At 40.7% G+C, this 17,070-nt stretch overlaps 2 protein-coding genes across 4 annotated transcripts; both read right to left on the bottom strand.

Moving 5' to 3' along the window:
* Positions 1–880: 880 nt before the first annotated feature.
* Positions 881–6,119, bottom strand: LOC134190715 (uncharacterized). Of its 2 annotated transcripts, none has more exons than XM_062659211.1 (10): positions 5,963–6,119; positions 5,754–5,893; positions 4,394–5,688; positions 4,193–4,329; positions 2,456–2,588; positions 2,276–2,389; positions 2,054–2,206; positions 1,929–1,997; positions 1,732–1,860; positions 881–1,198 (listed from the first exon to the last, which is right to left on the bottom strand). In XM_062659211.1, coding segments are annotated over exons 5-10 (690 nt in total). In that variant the 5' UTR covers positions 2,457–2,588; positions 4,193–4,329; positions 4,394–5,688; positions 5,754–5,893; positions 5,963–6,119; the 3' UTR covers positions 881–974. The 2 variants fall into 2 exon arrangements, with proteins under 2 accessions (XP_062515195.1, XP_062515187.1); XM_062659203.1 differs by having other exon boundaries at positions 2,270–2,389; positions 5,963–6,115.
* A 3,023-nt stretch (positions 6,120–9,142) lies between these two features.
* On the bottom strand, positions 9,143–12,848 carry LOC134187652 (uncharacterized). Of its 2 annotated transcripts, XM_062655807.1 has the most exons (9): positions 12,780–12,848; positions 12,323–12,713; positions 12,081–12,238; positions 11,880–12,006; positions 11,554–11,627; positions 11,199–11,474; positions 10,999–11,147; positions 10,087–10,156; positions 9,143–9,722 (listed from the first exon to the last, which is right to left on the bottom strand). In XM_062655807.1, exons 3-9 carry the CDS (start codon positions 12,228–12,230, stop codon positions 9,330–9,332), a joined length of 1,239 nt encoding a protein of 412 aa, XP_062511791.1. In that variant the 5' UTR covers positions 12,231–12,238; positions 12,323–12,713; positions 12,780–12,848; the 3' UTR covers positions 9,143–9,329. The 2 variants fall into 2 exon arrangements, with proteins under 2 accessions (XP_062511791.1, XP_062511798.1); XM_062655814.1 differs by lacking the exon at positions 12,780–12,848 and having other exon boundaries at positions 10,999–11,125; positions 11,189–11,474; positions 12,081–12,398.
* Positions 12,849–17,070: the final 4,222 nt, after the last annotated feature.

Raw genomic sequence — 17,070 nt, 5'->3', positions numbered from 1 at the left:
GAAACTTGTCTGTCTTTCTCATGTTTCTCTAGCTTTGTCCATGAGACTATGACTCGTTTCAGTTGTGGGGAGTTTCTGTGGTCTGGCGAACCGTTGATGATGATGTTCAGCGCTTTCCTGGTGATCACTGATATCCACTAGGCGTGCTGTACCGAGTTTGTGGTCACTATAATGCCTGCAATCTATAGCGAATTGGCTAGTCATTGATTGCCGTGTGGACTACACAGAAACATGTACCCTGCTGGGCTCACCTTCTGGGGTGGTGGGCAGCCAGATGAAGGTAAAGACCCCACTTGCCCATCATGGAGGGGCACAACAACACATTTTGACAAAACTAGTATGTTGAACAGGTAATCAGATGACAAGCCCATAGCCACTCGTTAGACATCAATTGTCTAGCTGTTAGATACCCTTACTAATGACATCCGGGAGAGCAATACCGTTGTTGCTTCTCAAAGTATTTTATGTGCAAGTGGTACCGAGACGGGTCTGGGAGGCCGAGGTTACTAAATAGGTCCTATAAAGGTAGTTAGTTATATTTGCGGGTACACTGACTAGCAACAGCTCTATCTAATCAAAGTTGGAAGTGAAGGAAGCAAGGTGTTGATCTATGACCTTAATTGTTCTTTAAACACAAACAGTCAAATAATGTGTAGCCCCCTCCCCGTACTCCAGATTGCTTTCGTCAGGCAGGAGTGCTGCACTGGCACTAAACAGACTTGCATCATTAGCAGATTGTCTTGCATGAAACAAAAACGTCATACTGTAGTGTAATAGAATTCTAAAAAATATTAATCAATATTTCTATAAGTTTAGAATATGGTTAATATCAATGAGCAGACAAAAGCAAACAAACATAGAGACATATGACAATGCAGCACTTACTGTAAAATACATATTGTGAATCTTGTGACTGTATTGTTATACTAAGTCTGTACCTTAATCTAACGTTCTAAAGTACTTCAGCATCCAAACTATTTAGTCCAAGCAGATTTTTTTACTAAATTTACAAAAACAATTGATACCAACATGACATCACATAGATTGACTGGCTGGCATGTCTTACTAGATGAAATCTGTAAACCTTGATGCTCTTCTGGTCTTAAAGATTGAACAATTCTCAGTGATTTAGTAAACGTATCTTCAGCTTCAGCCAACTGTGAGAGACGTATTTGACACAAACCAATGTCATGCAGTGCTGAAGCACAAAGATAAAGTTACTATTGGTCACATTTGAAAATAACAACTAATTGATATCAACAAAATTTTCCAATTGAAGTATTTCCATAAATATACACATGCACGCACTCACGTGCACACACACACACACACACACACCAACACACACACACACACACACACTGACACACACACACAGACACACACACACACACACAGACACACACACACACACACACACACACACAGACACACACACACACACACACACACACAGACAGACATTGATATACACACACAGACACACAGACACACAGACACACACACACACACACACACACACACACCGACACACACACACACACGCCGACACACACACACACACACACACACACACACACACACACACCGTCACACACACCCACCCACCCACCCACACACACACACACACACACACACACACACACACACACACACACACACACACACACAGTCACATTCTAAACTTTGAATACCTAATCATATGTCTACAAACAAACAACTGTATATTACCAATAGCTCTTAATTTTGCTGGCTGTGAAACCATTGTAGCAGCTTCAGCTTTCATATGCATGTAGACCAAGTCTTTAGCTCTGACATAATGCACGCAAGTATATGCTTTCCTTGCTATTAGTTTTATCACTACACATACACGCATCAATGCATCAACAATAGAAATATTATCAAATTAGAAACCACAGAGCTCATACTAGTGGCCTTCTCATATGTAGTGTCTTCAGCAACTCTCATGGCATATGTAGTAGAAAGGTCCTCCAACACTGTAATCAGTAAAGCTATTATGTACTGCACATAAAAGCAAGTAAAATGATCTCACCGTCCGATATTTGTTTATTACAATTCGCATAAAGTAACAGTATGCCGAGAGAGTTAGTAAATGCTTCTCGTGCTTGATAGATTCGTTGAAACTTGTCAAATATTGTCTCTCTTTCTAGCATCACCAAATGACAAGTTCCATACAATGCATAACCTACACCAAAGTATACCAATTGGATTGCAAACACACAGATATAACAAACATTTAATACGATACATAGACCAGCTTCACGACAAGGTGGTAACTGCTTCTGTTCGTGTCTATACTGCTCAAAACGCTTTAAAGCATCAGCGATGTCACCCACAATCAATAATACTGTACCGATTGACATGAGCACTGAACAGAAACATACAATCTTTAATAATTATATGATGTCATGTTGAGTCACGAATGTTATCAAACTATAAGCAATTTTCTGATGATAGCAAAGACTGAGCAATAGGCAAAGTCGTTTTTGCTATTTCCAATGCTTCAGTAAGCTTGTCTGTTGATCCATTAGGTCTTGCAATCTCCCACTGACACTTGAGCCTCATGACTATACACAAAGACATGAACAAAAACAGAATTATAACTTTACTGTCTATCTGCACCTTCATTCTACGTACAATACAACATATCCTTGTAATCATATTATATACAGAGTGTCATTCAACCATCATGCATGACTTTGAGTCTCCACTAACACTGTCTGTCATAAATGCATGCTTTTAAGATTTAATTTCACACAAGCAACACACAAATACAACATGTCACATGATAGATAACAAAACCATAAGGGAAGATTCCGCAGTTGACCCTGACAATGACACTCTTTAGCTAATATTGCTGCTGTCACTGGCAAGCACTAGATGCCTCCCATCTTACAAGCAAATAGTCCAAAATTAACTTATGAGAAATTAAAAATATTGCAAAATATCTCACCCATAAGACACTTTTAAGAAACTTATAATAATCAACACTGGAAAGCAATTTCCATAACCTATCCATTAAGCCATCTGCTTTTTCAAATTCTCCAATGCATTAAAAACAATTTGGTAATCTCGACATCACTAGATGACACAAATCACAGTATGAGGTCAATTTAAATAAACTTTTGACTTGCTACAGCATTAAATTCAACAATAAAGAAAATTCATGATTCAAATTCTTTGCCTTCTATCTGGTCATATTCCTCCATATCATCGAGCTTTTCCATCACTTGTCGATATAATTTCATTTGCTTGTCTCGTTTATCCCCCCAAAGTAGTTCTCTACCATTTTGCATCCAACTAACAAAGAAATAAACTGCCATTGCAGCAAACACTACATAGACTAAGCAGATCTGTCTTTAATTTAATACCCAAAGCAAATTCAACTCCAAGTTGTTCTCCAGAAGTTTTCATCAGCAACATCACCTCTTTCAGATATTAAAAACTTTTCTTCTTCAAATTTTTTTAGCATGCGATAGCAATAACAAATATTCTCCAATGGTATACAACAAACGGTTAATTACACTGAAAAAATAAAACAAGATATGAATAAAAATGTAATAATTTCAGAAAATATATAACCTATACTAGCAATACAATTGAATACTTGTAACAACGACAATATAAATCTGACTAACATAATCAAATAAGCAAAAACGCGTCAAAATGTTTACTAATGAAATTCCAGTCTGAACAAAACTACTTACCTCAAGCTGATCAAACCAAAATAATAATTCAATTAGTGATTATCTGATTACCATCACTAAGTAAATATTTGCTTATGTTGTCATGTACCGGTAATCATTGCAAAAACCATATACACAGTCCATGACAAAACAATGGATATAACGTCATCAAGCCAAACAACTTACAAAACTGCTTAACTTACTCTTTCTCCTACCTCTAAATTAATTAATTTTTAAAAAACACGAGTCTTCATCAAATGCTGTCAGTTTAGAACTACATATACTATGTTTATTATATTCACTGTATTAAGTCACGTATTTCACACAGCATCATATCCTGTTGCATGAACTTTCCAATTTGTTAAATTAATTGTTTTAAACAACTGTAAAGTACTGTACTGAAATTGTCATCATCAAACAAATTCATCTGAACAATACAGATGCACTCCTAGTCTTTAAATACATCATCAACTGTCGTATCTTACCATGTTTATGAAGCTGATATATTTCATTCTTCTCATCTGGTTTTAACTCATCAATCATCTTCTTGCTTTTCAGATTCAAATCTAATGATTCCTTTATTTTCAACTTCTGACATATGCCCTCCTCGAAAGATTACTTGCTAAATAACACAAAGTAAACAACACACTACACATTTGAATCAACAAGTGAAGCTGCAGCTATACCTTCTATGACCCAACTGCATTTGACCTCATGTGGCAAACTGTGTGCAACTGCACTACTTTGTGGTACCATTTTTCACACAAATAGCAAAACATATCATGAGGCTGAAACTCTAAAGAAGCAGCACAAGTATACCTAACCAAATCCAAGCAAGTTCGTATTTCTACACCAGCTAGCAAAACATGCTTAGCCAATGACTACAAGTGAGAAGCAAGTTGAACTAGTACATCAGTTGAAAGACAAATCAAGTCCATTTCACTGTCCTGTGGATGAGACAGCATATTTTTGCAAACATCAGTTAGTTTATGTTCCATCTCATCTGGCTGCTGCTTGACACATTCCATCACTGTTGACTGCACCAATGGATGAATATTCAAAGTGTAACCTTCTGCTGTCTCGTGCCATTCGACTAAATTATGTGAAGACAAAGTTCAGACACACAAATTGTATTCACACTTGGCACATTCAATAAACACAAGAGGACGAACTAGCTTCTCTGGAATGTCCCTTGAAGACAGAAATGATGCATATTCCAGAAGAGAGAACGCTTTGGGATTGTCTCTTGCAACCAACTCAATGTCCACCTGCCATGTCAGATGAGCATGACTAGACGACATCATAAAATTTCTCACATTTCCAATGACGTTTTTGTCACTTTCAATTAAATTCAACTCATCAATATTCACGTCACTCAACCGTTTCAAATCAGCAAGCTGAGTTATATCAGCTTCCATAAGCACTTCGCGTAGACGACTTGCTCTAAAGTAATGCAACAGTTTGTCAAGGTCCAATGCCAAAGCCTCAAGTTCAGCTTCATTTGTTTTCAACAGTTTGTAATATTCCTCATAGCTTACACGTGCCTTCATATGGTGCCTGCATGAACAAGAGCAATTGGTAGCTTTTCTATGGAAGGTTCAACTGACAATTTGGTGACTGCTGCTGTTTCTTGACTGTTTGACGGTTGACGACCAGACACCATGGCTACAGCTGCCACAGCATCTTCAGCTTCCAAACAACCAAGAGAGATGACATGATTTGTTGCTTTCTGCAACACAGAACAATCAGTACATCGAGTTGTGATCAATACATGGACACGAGCAGTTGATGGAGGAAGAATTTTAGGCAGAAAAGAGAGATCATCTCCACCATCATAGACCAGCAACATCTTAGAAAGCTTGGAAATGTGGTTAAGCAGCACTGCATTGTTCACACATAATGGATTATAATTGCTGTTTGGGTCATCAAATTGACTTTGAGTATGTAAAACAGAAGGTGAACTTAGAGACAAAACTGTGAGCTGCAAACATGAAATGTGCTCATTGTTAACACGAGGCTACCAGTAATGTGAGTCAGTGTGTTTACATTGTGTATGACTGAGATTGTCAGCGATGCCCATGATTCTGCATTGAAGTACAGCACTCCATCACTACACAAATGTTTCCATTGAAATACACATTTGACTGCCAAAGATGATTCCCCACTCCGCCCATTCCTTTGATCACCTAAATGCAATACACAAATCAATCAGTTAATACCAAACGTTTCATTTACACTGTCACATGTAAACACACCACACAGCAGAAATTCAATGGCGTAGACACTTGTGGAGCCTTTTCTCGCCACAATGTGTTGGACAAATTGCCAACTCTTTCTTGTGTCCACAAAATTGTTTTTCATCCATCAGCTCATTGGGAAACACAATACCTAACACACAAGTATGAGATCAAACATTAGCGGTGCAAGTCTTTGTATGATATCGATTTTCTTCAGCAACTGCTACAGTAGAACCTCGCTAATCCCGACCTCGCTGATCCGAATCCTCGCTAATCCGAATTACCTTGGGCGCCCTGCCTTGCGTACCCAGATCCTATTGGGAAGCATGCGGTTATCTAGTTTTCAGCAAATGCGCATATCTAACTATTTTAAATCCTGACTATCACGTTATTTAGAAGTATATGCAGTCATTGCAGCAGCGTCCTTTACCACAAACATGACATTTGTGTAGAGATACGTAAATGCGCTAGTGGTCTGGGTGTCCGAGGCAAAGTCTGGACCTCCAAGTTTACGCGTTTTGGCATTTTTGATAATCCAAACAATTCACTAATCCAAACGGAGCTTGGCACGGGGCTGTACGGACTAGCGAGGTTCTACTGTACTGAATTACCACACGCTGAGCTCAACAATAGCAATCAGCAAACATAAAACTGAAATACAATAATGTAACACAACTACAACCAATATAACCATCCATCTAAATGTAACAAAATCAGACTATTCTAGCCTTAGCTTTAAGCTGCCTGAAAACATGCATTTACAATACAAATATACAACAGCAACACCACAACAGTATAGTGTCTTACTTGCAATGGTTTCTACCTTGTTCTGCTCTTCAATCTCTTTTAGCTCAGTTTTTATCTTCTCTATAGTTGTGTTGTCTCCTAGCATCGACTTCCATTTGCATAGCATTATATGTGGTCGTTCCTTCTTTGTATGATTCTCCAGTTCTATCATCTCAACATCATATCTGATCATGTTGAGCCAATCAGCCAAATCACGCCATTTGTCACCCACGATGTCAGACAAATCAAACAGCTGAGTGTTCAATGACGCAGAACCTATAAACCATAGAGCAAATAAAATATATCCACATAACCGGCTGCCTATCGTTTTCAACATCACATACTGATCACAGACTTCTTTTCGGTGATAAAATGTCTCAAAAAATGAGTTGGAGTGTTATCAGCATAAGCTTCATAATACATCAGTTTGCTGCCCTCAGTGCCGTAGTCACATATTCCCTTCATCACAACAGATAATCCAAGACTGAAACTGTCTGTCGCTAGTTCCATGAACGAATGAGCTTCTTTATCAACAGCTTTGATGTCATGATCTGTCATTCATTGTCTCACTTTTGTCATGTCAAGTCTCTCAGTTTCCATGAAAACTGACGCTATTGATGCAAATTAATGCAACAGTAAATTTTTGTCTTCATGTTGAAATTCCACTTGGACGTTAGCATTTACTGTAACTCTCATGCTTCCACTGCTCTGCATTCCCATTGCTTGTCTTTTGGAGTATATACCAATGGGTTATGCTCCTTCTGCATCTTCTCTAGCACCTTATCAACGTCCTCTTTGGTCAAACCCAAACTCCTGGATTCCACAATTTGATGAAGTTTTCTCTTACCGATACCTTCATTATCGATCTAATTACACACACTCTCACAGCAGCTCCTTCATATATCGTGGACTGGCACGATATACTACAGCAGGAACATACGATGACCACTTGTGACTTTCTCTCATTTTGACAAGCTCCTTCAGTACTGAAGAAAACTGTTTGTCTAATTTCTTGCAACAAGCATGAGACTGAACCGTTCCATCTTCCTCTTCTAACCCTCCACATTCTGTTGTTGTTCTGTTGCCAACCACAACTGTCCCATATTCTATTCCTCCGTATTTGTCTTCTTCTCAAGAACAAATGCCCGTCATTGCTATCAAACCAACCGTAAAATGTTTTGCCAGATCAGGAACAAGCTTCGCAGACTCAATATGACCCGAACTCACCTGAGATACCATGGCAACATGCAAATGCAAATCATTCCATCCACGACATAAACAAAGATTGTAAGGGAGATCAGTGCAAGCTCCTTCAAACTTGCTGTTTGTTTCGTGTTCAAACACGTGTCATGCAGCCTGCAGCTCTGACTCCCGACGACAAACGATCAGCACATCAAAATGATCTTTGGCCATCTCAACATCAAAAAAGAAAACAATGAATCAATGAGCTGTCATTGATTTGACTTTGCTTGTACAATCAACTTAAATCCATAAACACCATATGATAAACATTAAATTAATTAACAACATGAAATGTGTATGTAAATGTTGAGCTATTGTACAGTCATGGTGCCTTCTGTAATAACAACTAGACTCCTCCACCAGTTAAGCACAACCAAACGTGTGAAACCACATGAACTGATAGACACGTGACAGCTAGCGCACGTGGTGTAGCAATAGCGCGGAAGTGGACTGGGCACTGGTCCCCAACTTGGTTCTGCACTTGACGTCCTGTGACTACGCTACTACGGCTTCTCGCACTACTCCAGCAACTTCTATATATAATACTGTGCCAATCGCTCTACGGCGAGGAGGTTAATTAAAACGGGCGGGTGCACCCAATCGGCAGTGTAGACATAGTGGTCATCTACCCTTGCTGGCGTTGCCAAAACAAGTTGAGACAAATTCGTAGGGACGGTAGCATCGGCAGCCGGTTTTACGTACAGTTTAGACTGCGGGCGGCTGGGAATAGTGATCTCTCCTTTAGATATCTAAACTACAGTTGATATCGCAAACTTACCTGTTTGCAATCGTGGGCAGTCACTCAGCACCGCTGTGGATTTGGAAAATTCCCACATAAACTGACGTCCCGTATAATCGGCCTACAAATTGCGCTTGCGCATGACTAGATTTATTACTCTTAATGATATTTGGGGGTGGAGCTTCCAGAGCATGCGCAATCTCGAAGGTAACGCGCACCTTTCGCTGATCTCGCTGTACACGAAGTCCACGTTTCCGGGCCTGTTTCTGAACTGTAGATCGTCTTGCCTTTGACTACGCTTTGTTCACTACTTACCATTTCGTGCATCTTGTGAGAGACTTTGCCTACGTAGAGAAGTGTCGGAAGCCATTTCTTAGTGTTCATACTAGTATTACATGTATAAGAGTACGATCATTTCTGAATCTCTTGTTTTGACACTCTTTATTATATTTCTACATGAAAAGACCACGCTTTGGTATTCAAGATTTATTCAAATTAGAGAAAATGCAGGCACACAAAAACTTTTGACAAACTACATTAGAAACAAAAAATGGTGTGGAATAACATATTTGTTTGTCTGTTTGTTGAACACTATTGCAAATCAATACAGCAGTAGTGCTAGTAATGCCAACCAATCCTGGCCTTGGAACTAGACTCCAATCCCTCCAAAACTGCACTGGCAGCGTTGAGACCCACAAGAGCAACCACTTTTGCGACTTTCATAGCTTCTATTTCAGTCACATGCCGAGCAATGTGTATCACACTTTCCGCACAGTTCCATAGCTTTGAGTATCCCGTCAATGTAGCATCTGAACAATACTGCGTCCAGTAGTCGATTCTGTCTTGATTATACTTACTATCGTCATCTATTTTTCTAACGGCATCCATTGCTCTCTTGACTCTATGTGCTGCAATCTTGAGAATCTTTTCAAAGAGATCAAACTCGTAGTAAATGCTCACTCGAAAAATAGGTTTGTGTGAAGACCAATCTACCTCAGTTTTCAAATGTCCCTAGAAAGTTAGTCAAGTACCTGCTATGTATATAAGTATACACACACACACACACACACACACACACACACACACACACACACACACACACACACACACACACACACACACACACACACACACACACACACCACAACCACGACCACCACCACACACATCACACAGTCAAATAGCCATTTAACTGATTCCAAATTCTGTTTTCAAATCCGTTGCTTTTAGTAGTAAAGCAAATTTTAGTATGGCTCATAATTTACGTAAAAACAGCGCTAAATAGCCACTACCACCAAATTCAGGTGAATTTATTCAACCACAATGTAATTAAAACAACTAGTTAATACCAACAAACAACAATTGAACGGGAAACCTCAAAAACTCGAAATCCCGATATCTCAACAGCAGCTTCTGTGTCCACCAGGAACTTACCCTCATATGGCCTACACACAACACAATCTTTAAAACAATTTGTATCAACAGCATCATTTTAGGAGCCTTGACACATGCTTTTAAAAGACCAAATGTGGGTTTTTAAAAAATTACTAAACATAAGGACTTGATGACCATTGATTGTGTGAAAACAACACACGTACAGTGACAGAACAGATTGTGCTAAGCAAATGCAGTATTATGTTTCATGAGTGAATGCATACATGCACTACTTCTATTACACAATTGCACATGATGTGGTTGTACGTGTCTCAATGAGCAATCCAACTAGATGCATAAATTAAATAAAGAAAAATAGGACAGAACTTAATTAGCATATGTAACTTTATATCTACTCTCATGCTCTCAGTACATGCGTGTAGTTTGTTCATATTTGTAATTAATTCTTTGTCCATTGTCAATATTGTAAGAATATTAATATCAGCGTAGGTTCTAACTCTGTTCACTGTTTGTTAAGAATAATTATCAAATTATTGCATACAGATCTGTTACTTTGCATTCTTATTGCATGCTATTGCACTCGATTTGTTAGTGCAGAAATTGTTATTTATGCTGCATTCAATGTCTCACAATGCCTTGTGTGTGTGTGTGTGTGTGTGTGTGTGTGTGTGTGTGTGTGTGTGTGTGTGTGTGTGTGTGTGTGTGTGTGTGTGTGTGTGCGTGCGTGCGTGCGTGCGTGCGTGCGTGTGTGTACAATCATTTAAGTAAAATTCTATTTGATATTGCTTCAAACAGTTCTTCTTTGAGCTATAGTTTTACCAACTACCGTGATTAATGGATGGCAAACAAAGTACCATAAACATGCAGCCTAGACAGCTGTTACATACAGCACCTTATGTCTGTCAACAGAATGGGTCCCGTTGTTGCTCCAGAATCACTAAAACTTCTTTGAACTTTTAGAAATCCCCAGTCAATATTTTTTTCCATCGACAACCGTGCGTATAACTGTCTTGACACATCTATCATTTCGAACTTGTACAACTATACAAAAAACATCATTGTAAATAAGAACTGTTACTGACCGCCTTGTACTTCAGTTTCAGCTCTAATTCCCAAGAAAGGAACTTCAAAAGTGCTTTTGAAGAAGATTCCTCGACTATACTGTTTTCCTGCGATTTTTAAATCTCCTGTACAAAAATAGGCGCTGAACCCAGAGGAAAAACCAATTTCTGCTATCTCTTTGGGCAACTCCAAGAAATGACCAATGATATCTCCAACAGTTAGACGATTCATGCTGGAGCTAAGTAGAAATTTCGATGGATTTTCAACACTGTAGTAGACAGCTGCTGACCCGGTTAGATCTTTTACCTGCAGCAAAATAGAACAACAGAAAGTCAGTTAATTAAAACCAGACAAATGGTCGACACTAAAAGATTGATTATAGCACTTTGAGAGTTCCTTCAAAACCGATTGAAGATAGTGTGCCAGCTGGAGTCAAGCCAAGTTGCAAAGCAACATTTGCTGTACAACATTAGACAACAATATTACAAAAATATATTTGGTGTGCAAAAGACAAGACAGAACACATGCAGAGCCGACTGCACAACCTATATTATCTACATAGAATGCATTTATACAATTCACATTCATAATGTTTTATATATTGCCCCCAGTAGTTGAATTATATGTTAACAGACAAAAGGCAAAACCAAACACATAGCTTAATGTACTAATATATATTCTTACTTTTACACTATAAATTTGCATACTTACAAACTGCAACATTTTTGAAGCCAAATGGTTGTGGCCAAATTCCTGTCATACGAAAACTAAATGTAGAACCTGCTAGGCCTATATCGACAACACTCGTGAGATGCAAAGTGTTGTGGTGAACTATTGTCTGCACAAAATCCATAAATAACAGTGTTAGAAAGATTTACAACAATTTAAATTATTTCCATAAGTAGCACGTACCTTGGCATATCCTTGCAACAACAGTTTTGATGTAGTAATTTGTGTTTCAAACAGCGCTGATTGCAGCCCTTCCTGATTACGTGCACCTCGTTGTATTCTTGTATTCAACACGAGCCCGGAAGTCTGTTTTGTTGTACTTCCATGAACCATCCACTTGCCTAAAAATTAATTAAAGATACAGCAAGGTAAATAATCGTACTTTGTAATCAAGATTTAATGATAGACATCAAACTCATAAGCACCCTCTCCTCCGTTTGGTGTAATCACCAAATCAGCAGACAGCTTCCAATGAGATTGGTTTACTCCACCATTTCTTGTCAAAACAAGTCTGGCGTTGCTAATTGTAAGGAATGCAACGTCCAGCGTCTTTTTTTTGAAACAGGGCAAGTTCTGTTGGCCCTCCAGGTAATGAAGCCTTAATCGAGGCTTGTAAGCCAGGCAAATCGGTAACGATTTCCCCACTGATCCTTGGCGATTTGGCAGTCGTTGTTAGCGACTTTAGATCGATGTTGTCCACTTCAAGTGTAGCATCTTGAATTGACAGGACATGAGAGCCTACATTGATAGGGATCTGACATGAAATGGAGCTGTCATGGCAAGGCAACGAGCAATAAAGAAGAAGTACGAGCAAAGCTACAAGAAAACAGCTCATTTAGTCCTGTTTCTCCTATCAGCGAGTCCCTAATATAGCTTGCCAACCTGTACACTCGATGGACATGCTGTCTCAAGACTCGTGTCGACTTGCGAGTTCTCTAGATGCTGAGCTATAGCAGCCACATGCATGCATCCACAAAATAGCGCACTATACTATTGCGTAACGCGACACGTGTAATTAAAACTGAAACAAAAAACAATTCTTGCACCATTTGGTAGGCCAGAATCTTGGGAGAGACCCTGAAATCTTAATTAACCACGTGAGCTAGGAAGATGAAATGTACGACGAGACAGTCCACATGCAGGGGTGGCGCTATGGCGCTATAGCGCCAAGCCGTCGCTAGAGTAGCGCGAAGATTGTACAGTGGTAATGTTTTGGCACGCCCATTAGCGATTATCGTGCGCAATGTAACTTCTACTGTAAGTCTAGGTCACAAGGTCAGATTGAATCCTAGTGGACAGGCAAAGTAGGTCTGGTGCATGACTGGGACTGTCATACATTCTCTAGACTTTGCCAGTTGTACAGGCGCGGATTCAGGATTTTTGAAAAGAGGGGTTGCAAATTTTGATAGACCACGCCTACTTTAGTCAACGCATTTTTATTAATTGTTAGAGGTGCAAATGGCCCAGGCTTCCTACAGCTTAGCTAAAGTAAATGGCAACAACTATGGCAACATACCTCTAGCAATGTGTCATGTTATAAAACTCCCTACATCATCAAAACTGTCTAACAGAATCTAACTGCATCATGCATAGACTACTGCTAAATATATGTTAAGTAAACTACTGTGCAACTATGTCTCTTTCAAACAAAGACTGTTTATGAACAATTTCGTGGATGATTTTGTACAAACTTCGTCTGCTGGTACCCGGTCTTTGTAATGCATGGCGATAACTGATAGGTGTGCAAGACGCTCCTCTGCCATGGTAGACCTTTCTTAATTAAGTCCTCAGTCTCCTCAGTAGAAAAATGACCTCTCTGCTTCTGCACTTGTGATAGGCAGTGTACATGCTATCAATAGTAGACGGTGAACATTCGGGTACGACCGAGAGTCACTGCATGGCTCCCAAGGCCAGGAGAAGGTTAATTAATTGTTGGGTATGGCCTTCTTGCACTCTTGCTCTCTTTCCCTTGCTTCTTGCATTTCCTGGTATTTGCTTTGCCATGCTGACTGCCACCTTCTCACTTTACCTCCTAGAGACTTCGGGAATGGAAGATCGGCTTTCCATTGGGTCAACGTCGGAACGAATCAGAAGGGTAAACACTAGACACAACAATGCTCGGACATTGCCTTGCTCACTTTAGATCGTTCAAGCATCTGAAGAAGCATGAAGTCTAGGAGAGGTATCGCAACGGATCGTTTGTAGTGCTCAATCGGACTCCACTAGTAGGTGTATTGCTTCGGTTTCGCTGTAAGTTCGTTTTTCTTGGAACAGATTCAAGGGATCCAATGCTGTCTGCGAGTGGCAGAATGTCTTGATACCAAATGTCATAGAGGTTGTATATATATATATATATATATATATATATATATATATATATATATATATATATATCCTGCCTTGTTGCCTTCATTCTTTCAGTAACGTACTGAGTGAACCATTCCCTACGCAATAAAGATATCCTGGTCACGAGTCTGGAGTTTCGCTGCCAGATGTCTCACTTCGTCAAGAATCTGCTTAGTTATTTTAATTAAATACTGAAAATGAGCACAATGTGGCTTTTCAAGACCTTGTGCTTTAACTCCGAGGCCAGCAAAAGGGGGAACCCCCACAACCCCTACCCTAGATCCGCCACTGTTGTAGTACACATGCACTAGCTAAAGTTTGGTAAGCAGTACGTGTCAAGGCGTTGCAAATGCAGAGCCAACTATTAGGCACTTCTGTGTCAGTTAAACAGATCAGTATATATATGCCAATTCGGACTGGCTAATTAGGTGTAGGTTAGCCTCATAGCAGACCCTCCCGCGCTGTCGTGCGCAGTTCCCGTATAACACGACAACGCCGGAGATACGGGAACCGGGCACGACAGCGCGAGAGGGTTTGGTACGAGGCTAGTGTAGGTCACCGCCTTGGGGACTGAGTATCCGGGAACGACAGTTTAGGCGTAGTCACGTGACGAACTCAACGTCTCACTCGTAAGTGAACGCGTTTCTTACTGGCCTGCAACGAAGCTGTAAACGCTTTCTGCAACGAGAGTTTGGTTACATTTGTGCTATACAGTTCTCTGGAGGATCGGGCGAGTCAAAAACAAAGATGAGTTCTATCAACTTGAGTCTAACATCGATGTTTGGTCTAATCTTACCACTTTTTGAGGTATGCGTGTATAGTTGATGTTTGCAATAACTGTGAGACTGTAGAGCACGGCGCCGTTCCTCGGACACCATGATATTCCGGACGCGAGTTCTCAGTTATCCGTTTTTGAACGCAGTCCCTACCACATCTTAAATGTAGGTATCCAAGTTGTAATTGAGCACACCAAGAGAGAGCATTGTACCTCTTCTCTGCTTAGAGTGAGATTGAAAACTGTGCGGAGCCTTGCATACCCCGTTCATCGGACAAACACATCGTTCACCGGACAGTAGCGTCTAAATGGGAGAGGTCGTGTCCGGTGAATGATGGTGGTGTCCGATATCCGGGGTCGCAGAGAAGGATTACGTTTACCGTCCTAGCATAACCGTTTCAATCCTTTGGAAGTCCCGCGTCTGGAATCACAGTCTTTACTAATCCGTCTTACTGTGGACTTTAACAAAGCTCAGTTTTACTTCGTTTACTTCTTGCACGGCTATGCGATGATTGATGGTGTCCGATAACAGGGCGTCGCTCTACTAATATCTCGTTCGTATTTTTACATGCATGTCTAGACTACTTGGCTTGATTCCAAACTCAAACGCTCTAATGAGCCTCGAGTTGAATTGACCGTTTGCACGACGTCGATATATTTTACTTTTTCAATTGCTGCTTGCGACAAATTTTCTAGGACTTGAGGGTATACGTCTAGCTAGTCAGATCCCCACGAGGGGGAAGACAGAATATGTCCTACGCACATACAAATTTGATGGCCAAGCTAGTCTAAATGACAGTTACCGTCGCCAAGAATGGTCATGCTGTGTTTTACCGCATGTGCATAACCTTTTCTTGCCTAGGTATGCACTCCTAGACTAACACTAGAAACGAACTAGAGCGACGCCCCTGTTATCGGACACCATCAATTATTGGACAGCCGTGCAAGAAGTAAACGAAGTAAGACTGAGCTTTGTTAAAGCCCACAGTAAGAAGGATTAGTAGGGACTGTGATTCCAGACGCGGGACTTCCAAAGGCTTGAAACGGTTATGCTAGGACGGTAAACGTGATCCTTCTCTGCGACTCCGTTCATCGGACACCACCATCATTCACCGGACACGACCTCCCCATGAAAATGCAAAGGCAATTCTGCAACTTCGCACCTGAGATAGGTTTATAGGTGACTAGCTAACACAACAACACTATCACAGTCTCCGTTTGCTACTCTCCAGGAGAGATAGCGCACGCTCATTGTGTGTCGAGGTAACGCCCCTTTCGTCGAACACTGGTTTTTTCTTTGCAGCAGCAATCTGTAGGTAATAATGTCATGAGAGAGAGAGAGAGAGTGAGTGAGTGAGTGAGTGAGTGAGTGAGTGAGTGAGTGAGTGAGTGAGTGAGTGAGTGAGGGAGGGAGGGAGGGAGGGAGGGAGGGAGGGAGGGAGGGAGGGAGGGAGGGAGGGAGGGAGGGAGGGAGAGTTTTGGAAGGAAATATCGTACGGCCCCCAATTCGTTTGACCTTTATTTGACTCAGCAACGGCTAGTAGCGGAAACTGCTGAATATTCTCTGCTGACAAGCTCACTCTGTTGGCATCTACTAGCCCTCCGGTGCTGTCTAGTATTCCCAGCGTAAGAATTTGAACTCCTGAGTGTCTTGGAGCACAACTGCACAGGCTTGATGCACCGGATGTAGCAGACGATTCACGTTATCCATGTTCGAGCTTTGCGGTGAGCACATTCTCCCAACTCCCACAGGAACAGTCCGTGCTTTCCTTTCAAGGCCCCTAAATTGTTACTTGGCTCTGAATAGGACGTGTGCAGGTGTTTCTATCTCAGTTTGATATCTACCTTTGCCTGACCGTGCACCGTCACGAAGTGCAGCACGTCATCGTTGGTACAACCAGCTGTACCGAATGCAGAAACTTTGTTTACTATCATAGCAGCGAGAACCTTTACCCCTGCTTCACCTAGGTAAAGTTGAATTAGATAACGTCAAGTTCTTGTCAAAGCGCGCTACCCAGCGATCGACTTTCTTTGCAAAGGGTAAAAGAGCGT

This window comes from Corticium candelabrum, chromosome 1 (genome assembly GCF_963422355.1).
Source record: "Corticium candelabrum chromosome 1, ooCorCand1.1, whole genome shotgun sequence".
Lineage (NCBI taxonomy): Eukaryota > Metazoa > Porifera > Homoscleromorpha > Homosclerophorida > Plakinidae > Corticium > Corticium candelabrum.
This window is presented reverse-complemented; position numbering and strand designations above follow the sequence as displayed.